General features: G+C 27.8%; 1 protein-coding gene across 1 annotated transcript; it reads right to left on the bottom strand.

Annotated features, from left to right (window-relative positions):
• Nucleotides 1–4,949: 4,949 nt before the first annotated feature.
• LOC131656800 (membrin-11-like) lies at nucleotides 4,950–8,004 on the bottom strand. Its single transcript, XM_058926405.1, has 4 exons — nucleotides 7,561–8,004; nucleotides 5,580–5,700; nucleotides 5,344–5,493; nucleotides 4,950–5,220 (listed from the first exon to the last, which is right to left on the bottom strand). Exons 1-4 carry the CDS (start codon nucleotides 7,815–7,817, stop codon nucleotides 5,059–5,061), a joined length of 690 nt encoding a protein of 229 aa, XP_058782388.1. The 5' UTR covers nucleotides 7,818–8,004; the 3' UTR covers nucleotides 4,950–5,058.
• Nucleotides 8,005–8,562: the final 558 nt, after the last annotated feature.

Below are 8,562 nucleotides of genomic sequence, written 5' to 3'. Positions count from 1 at the left end.
TTAAAAACAACCATGTCAAGATGGCTATTAAAAAAAATCACTAAGCTTCTTTATTTATTGTTGTGGTAGATGTTAGCAGTAATCATAGTTGTGCATTTTTGTTTAGTCACTATACTAATTATTTTAGTGTTCATTGTTAGCAGTAAGGTAGTGTTGTTAAATTGTGGAAGGGGTGGATGCTGGACAAAATGTAGCTATAATTTATATTTTTAACGATTTTTCAAGCAAAAATACATTTTATTGTATAGTACTGTATTAAGTATTATGTATTATAATATATTGTTAAGAATATGTAAGTGTGAAATATTGATTGTATTTTCTCTTTTAATGATAATTTATTTAGGAACTTTTATAAATTTTTAGTTGACATGAGACATGTTTTTATCTATAAAAGGTGACATTTGAAAATTGTAAAGCTTAAAGCTTTTTCAAATATCAATTTACTTCATTTTTCAACACATTTTAATGTGACAAAGATAGTCTTTAAGTGACCCATAGTGATGAATTTTTCACAAGACTTGAATACTGGAATAACATGTGGAAAGCAGCCTGTTTTAGGATTTATCTTTTTGAAAATTTAAGAACCATATATGTAGGAATTCTCGAGTTTTCAATACTTCTTAAGTAGTGTACAAGTTTCATTAATAACTTAAAATATTTTTTAATAAAAATCGTTGATAATACCAGTATAATAATTAATATATGATGGTAGACAATAAATCTAAATCTCTATTAATAACTTAAAATATTTTTTAACAAAATCGTTGAGTTATATATAAATAGAGAGTAAATCTCTATTAATATAGAAATCGTAAAGTTGAACAGTAATAAATATAAATTAATTAATATATTAATGGTAGATAATAAATATGATGGCATGATTTATTATTGATTTTAATTTCAAATTAATATTTATATAACTGTTTTATTTTTAATATTATTACATATTAATATTAAAATCGTTGCCGGTAGAATAAAAGGTAATGTCTTAAATTAGATGACTTATTTTAGAAGAATAGATTAAATTTAACAGTTTACCCAATTAATTATGATAATTATATTATTTTCTTTTGTAACATTTAATTAATCAAGAACCTAACTAATAAGAAAGAATTTATAAACACAATAAATTTAGAAATTCTTAATAATAAACATATTTTAAAATGTAACTTTTAAATGATCATTACGTAATATTCAATTTTTATATCTCAAAATTTATACAATAAAATAAAATATAAATATAATTTATTCTAAATGATTTATTTAAATAATCCTCACACTCAACTGTAATTTTATCAAGAAACATTATTTTCTAAAAAATCTTATTGAAAATCTTATTTATGTGTGAGTTGCTCGATTGGGGAATACATTTACACATAATAATGAATCGATTTGCTTAGAAATATAGTTGATGATTGGTTATTCTACCAAAAAAAATACAATCTCTCATTTTATTTATATTTGGTGAGCAGCAACCCAATTCACCACAACTAATATTACCTACAAAAGAAAATAAAAAAAATCTTCCACGCAATTTGTAGTTATATTGTTTTGATTATAATTTAGTTGTAATTTATGATTTGTAAATTGTAAACTATAAATAAGTTACTGATATGTATGGTAATATTTTTTATAATAAGATATTATATCCAATATAAATTAAAATATTATTACTAGATTTATAAATTTTATTTCTATTATATATTTCTATAATAAAAGTAAAATAGTCTATAATAGTTCGTGTAAATAAAAAAATTCATTTTAACATATTAAATATAATATTCAAAAACTAAAATTAGAAAATAGTTTTCACAAACAATAAAATTAAAATCAAATAGTCACATCTAATAATATTTAACATTGATAAGATATTTTAAAATAAAAGATTTCACTGCAAATTTTATTCATTTGAAACATTGGCCATAATACTAATAAGGAAATCACCATCAGAAAGAAAAACACAAAATACAATTTGAAATTAAAAAGAATGTATTCATTACTAAAAAAAACCGTGAACAAATACATTTCAAGATTAAAAATAATGTATTTACTACGGAAAAAAATTGAGATTAGAGACAAAAAATATTATATTTTTATTGAATGTTTAAAATTAAAAAATATTTAAATTAAAATGTCATTTATATATTTTATAATATTTTATTAAAATGAATCATTCTTGTTTACATACAAATTGTCTACTTCTCGTGCGCCCCGTGCAGCGCACGGGTCACATTCTAGTTATTAGTAATTAAATGAGGAAAGATATTCTTACATGTGGAGTAAGTCTTGATAACTTGACGTATCAAATAAAAATTTTAGCTATAATGAGAACTGAGAACTTTTAATAATAACCATACGATTTAAAATCAATATCTCAGATTTCATTCAAATTTTAATAGACAATAATTAATAGATAAATTCTGGTTTAAATACACATCACATAAATGCATATCTGAGCATTGATTTTAAATCGTATGGTTATTATTAAAAGTTCTCATTTGATACGTCCCATATATATATATATATATATATATATATATATATATATATATATATATATATATATATATATATATATATATATATATATATATATATATATATATATATATATATATATATATATATATATATATATATATATATATATATGAGGAGGGATCAAATTACACCCGAAGAGTTACACCACGAGTTACACTCGTTCAATAACTACATCTCGAATTAATATTTTTTAAATTCAACCGTTGGATTGAAACATAATATCATATAGATCATACCTATAAAGTTTGAGCTTAATCTATAATGATTTACTATATCATCAAGATATCCAAAGATTAACGTCAAAATGAGCTTTCATATAATGTTAATTTTGATGTAATTCAATGACATAGTAAATCATTATAGATTAAGCTCAAACTTTATAGGTATGATCTATATGATATTATGTTTCAATCCAACGGTTGAATTTAAAAAATATTAATTCGAGATCTAATTATTGAACGAGTGTAACTTGTGGTGTAACTCTTCGAGTGTAATTTGATCCCTCCTCTATATATATATATATATATATATATATATATATATATATATATATATATATATATATATATATATAGGGAATGTATCAAGTAGGAGGGTTTTTAAATAAGAGATAAGAGCATTCAATGCTAACCATTAGATTAATCAAGAGAGAGAAATAATAATTATATTAATATTTTAATTAATAATTTAATTTCTCTCTCTTGATTAATCCAATAGTTAGGATTGAATGCTCTTATCTCTTTTTAAAAATTCCTCCTACTTGATACATCCCCTATATATATATATATATATATATATATATATATATATATATATATATATATATATATATATATATATATATATATGGACAGGTTCTATGACACCAATGTGTCAAACTTAGTAACATGACACTTCTGATAACTCTTCACCCCATGTTCGTATACTAAAATTCACCGTTGGATTGAAATTTATTATATATAAATCATGTCTATAAAATTTAACATCAATCGAAAATCATCTGATATGTCAAAGAGATGCATAAAAACTAACATCTTACAAAACATCATGAAAACTGTTAATTTTTATTCTTCTCTTTAACATATCAAATCATTTTTTATTAATGTGAAATTTCACAGACGTGATCTATATGATAATAGCTATCAATCCAACAGTGCATTTTATTATACGGACATGGGGTGAAGATAGAGATGTCAACGAGACAGAGAATGTTCGGAGGATTCTTTCCCACTCCCCGCTCCACCCCAAAATTTATTCCTCATCCCCAATCCCCGCCACGGGAGAATATTTTCCTCCATCCCCATCCCCACAGATCTCCACGGGTATCCACCGAGATCCAATCTTAAAATTTTTTTACATATTTTTTATATTCTTTTACTATATTTTTTATATCCGAGATCCAATCTCTGATGACAATATTTTTTCATATTCTTTTACTTATATATATATATATATATATATATATATATATATATATATATATATATATATATATATATATATATATATATATATATATATATATATATGGAGCATATCAAGTGAGAGCATTTTATAATGAGAGATGAGAGTAATAAATATCAACCATTAAATTCATCAAGAGAGAGAATGTTAATCCATTAATGTGACAATTAATTTCTCTCTCTTGATGAATCCAATGGTTGATATTTATTCCTCTCATCTCTCATTATAAAATGCTCTCACTTGATATGCTCCATATATATATATATATATATATATATATATATATATATATATATATATATATATATATATATATATATATATATATATATATATATATATATATATATATATATATATATATATATATATACACGATGAAATGATATCAAAGTGTCAAAGTTTAATTTGACATCAAATCTCAACCGTTAATAGTCGATCAAACGGTCATATAAATAGCCTAATTTTTTGGAAAAAAAAATCGGCTATACATATATTTTTATTATTATTTAATTTAATATGACTGTTTGATCAATTATTTTAACGATTAAAATTTAATGTCAAATTTATATATGTTACTACTGTTACGGAATGATCAGTGCTAGTTGAGTTAAATAGGTGAGGGTTTGCTCACAACAGCGCACCATTTGACAATATTTAGAGGTAGTTTTAAAGGTTCCGTTCATGTGATGTGAGAAACACTGCTGATAGCCAGCGATGCTTGGTTGCAAGCGGCCGATTAATTCAGTCGTGTGTTGCAGGTTGGGACAAGAAAAAACAAGAAGAAAGTGATACAATATTTTACAATATCTACAAAGGGTTTAATGGAGATGCAAATTTTCAGTAGATACATTATATAGTTATTTTGTATCGGAAAACTAAGGCAAATGCAACACCCCCTTGGGCAAGTTATTTTGTACTTAATGGAGATGCAAATTTTCACGTATAAAGTACTAGAGCGACATATACTTGGGGAAGAAGAGAGTATCTTACTTTTATATATAATTTTCACAAATACATAAGAAACACTAAATTTCTCCAACATCTGACTGTTCATCGTCTCCACAAAACAAAGGCAAGCAAGAAAACAACAGTCAATAGCATTCCTGCATATTTGACCCATTGGTCAACCCGGTTTCGTCTCTCAATTAATCTCAGAACTCTGTTCGATATCCCTACTGTATTCAGGACGTCCAATGCCTTTCGGTGTGCACTCTGCACAGACATAATATGCCAGATCAAAAGATTTTCAACAACAATATGACTGGATTAACAAAGCATAAATATTATCGCTAGTTTAAGCATTCGTAGAAAGTATCTAAATAAAAGGATAAATACCTTCAAGCGTTCCCTTTGGCCATGTATTGAGGAAAGAATCGCTTCCCCGAGAGCATTAGCATTTTCAAGCTCCCTGGCAGAACTGCGAACTGAGTGCATTGCTTGTGTGTCATCGTCGTAAATTCTCAAAACATGAGCAGAATCCCCATTCTACAATTGGAAATGAGATTGTTATTTAGTCAAGAGGGAAAAATACACAATGAGCCATTGAATAGAGCATGATAGCAATGACGTACCATTCGTCCCAGCAGTTCTGCTCTCTCTTTAGCTTCTCTAGACCGTTTCTGACTCCTTGAGTTATATTTATCCAAACTTTCTTTCAGTGATTCAGCCTCTTCAGCTATTTGTTCAACCTTTCTGCGCAAGAAAATACAACACCCCCTCTTAAGTACAAATGCAATAAACCAGAGACAACATTTATATAAAAAAAAATAATAATAATATAAGCAAAACATAAAACAAAATAGATTTATAACAATTAGATAAACTAAATAGATTTTTCGTTCTATAGAAGTAAACAAGTTCATTACGAAGGGGCACAGAGTAAAGCAATGGAATTATTACAACATGTTGTTGTCCGATCATACATTAATATTCATTTAAATGAAAGGAAATAGATGTTTGCAACAAGGAGAAAACCGAAATTATGTAGATTGTTGCTTATGATTTATGAACAGGGTTGAAACAGAATGAAGGAGCAGAGGCAGAAACTAAGAAACATAAACCATGGAAACACTTCATTTAGAGATCTCATTCATTAACAATGACATTGACATCTGACAAATCTCTATTGATACCACATAACAGAATCAATTGTCAAACTAGTGGTTTCCCATTCACCAATAGTACTTGGCATGGCTCTTGCTATTTATGATCCATTCAGCTCTAAAAATGCTCATTTCAGTTAGCACATGAAATATTCATTTTTGTAACACTATGGAGAATTTATGATACCTAATCAGCATGTTAACATTTTCAGATTTAATTCCTCTAAAACGAGCCTTTAACTTAAGGGAATAATAGGGAATGAGAAAAGCAATCACTAATATCATACATACACATAAGAAATCATGAATTTGTTTAAATCTCTTACTACCATAATAACAAAAATTCACAAGACATTTTTCTGAGATTCATTATAAGAATCAATAAGAAAAAAGGCAATATAGAAATCGTTAAAGAGTTCTACGTCGGATGAGATATGACCTAGAAATATGTTTATCAGAAGAGTAATTCTCACCTTATAAGCCAATTTTGTAAAGCTATGTTAGGCCCAACCACATTTCTATGATGGTATCAGGGTCTATCCAAATCCGTTGGACCACCGAGTTTTTGCTATCGAACTACCCACAATTTATATTCACACACCAAGCCCAATTGTGTTGAACGTAATTGGGTGTGCCCAACCACAGTTCTAAGAAGAACATTGCAAAAAGAGCAATTAAGAAACAAAACCCCCTCCCATGACATGACATACACTTTTACCGTTATGTTTCCTCAACAAAATTAATAAACATAATGATGCACCAACTTTTCAAATTCTCCCCTAAATCATATATCACTCAATGAACTAATTATTTCCTACATTTTACACCGAATCATCTTTTAAACAACAATAACAACAAAAACCAAGCCTTATGTTACTAAGTGGAGTCGAATACATGAATCAACTTTCACCAGGATCATGTTTCTATCCAAATCGTTAAAGTATTTGATCTATGTCATAGATATTCGACAAAGTTTTACGTTAGCTGTCCTCTGCCTAACATAACCCACTCCTTTTAGCCGGGCTTGAGACCGATTATGCATAGCAAAGCTACCATAAGCACGATTCATCTAAACAACACGAATAAACTCAATTCGACATTGTGACAGCACTAAGTTCATTCCCTAAGTTTTCTCCTCAAAACACATTAAAACCTTTCAAACTCTGCACTAAATATCGCAAATCATCAATAAACTAATTACCTCCTTCACTTTACACTGAAGCATCTTTTAAACAATACGAATAAACTCAATTCAATATTGTGACAGCACTAAGTTCATTTGAAAAATGAATTTATCAATATTCACTGGCAATCAAAAAGCGCAATTCAGGAGCGGGATAACATTAATTTCCAAAACAAACTGTAAAAACCATATCCAACAAACAATTTCCAAACATACAAATCACAAAAATCCACAAGATCGGAATTAGCGCGATTTCAATTTGTTCACCTTTTCCAGAGATCTCGTTGAGGTTTGGCAGCAACAGAACGCCAAAGCCTATCCATCTCAACGCAGAGCGATTGAATCTGATTGATATCCTTCTTTACTGTAAATGAAAGCTCCGAATCAACGCCGGCAACGGCAGCGGAGGTAGAGGTGGAGTGCTCGAGACGCTCAAGGCGTTCGAGGCCGTCGCGGCACCTGAGCAACAGCTTCTTTGCACTTTGGTGAACTTCCGAGAGCGTTCCTCCGCCTCCTCCTTCCATGGTAACGACGGCGATGTTAGTGGTGGTTAACGAGGGAGATATAGATTTGCGAAACGCTATTGTGTAAGGTGTTTTGAATTTGGGTGACACGTAAATAAAATTTGTTAAGGGTATCTTTGGTTAAGAAGAGAAAGTTAGAAGAGAGAAATAGGAGAGAGAATGAAAAAGAGAGAAAGATGTAAGAAATAGATTAGATTTGGTGGGTTGTTTGTTATAGAAGAAGTATAACACAAATAAAAGAGAGAGAAATGTAATTATTTTTGAAAGTGCAAAATTATCCTTAAAATGAAAAAATTAATACATGATTTTTTATTTTTAAAATATAGTATTTTATAAATTGTTTTAAATAGGTAGAGATCTTAAATATGTAGGGATCGATATAAATTTAAAAATCAATAACCATTTTTAAAAAATAATTTTTTTTAGTTAGTTATGGAGTAAATCATTAATATATACCTATATGTAATTGTTATCACACTATAACCAAGTTTATTTTATAAATGAGTTCAATTTATAATTTAATTTTTATCATGTTTAAAAAATAATTAACTGCCGGCAACAATAGACCATCCATGAATAAAGGGTATATGTGGAAAAATAAATTTAGTAATTTTTTTTGAAAGGCCAAAACTGAAACCTTTAATTAAATAAAGGAATAAGTGATGCCATGAGAACTTACAATTATAAGTCATCCTATAGCAGCTTCAAAGCATTTTACAAAACAAGACCAACCCCCATCTCTACT

The sequence above is a fragment of the Vicia villosa genome, linkage group LG3 (genome assembly GCF_029867415.1).
Source record: "Vicia villosa cultivar HV-30 ecotype Madison, WI linkage group LG3, Vvil1.0, whole genome shotgun sequence".
NCBI classification, from domain to species: domain Eukaryota; kingdom Viridiplantae; phylum Streptophyta; class Magnoliopsida; order Fabales; family Fabaceae; genus Vicia; species Vicia villosa.
This window is presented reverse-complemented; position numbering and strand designations above follow the sequence as displayed.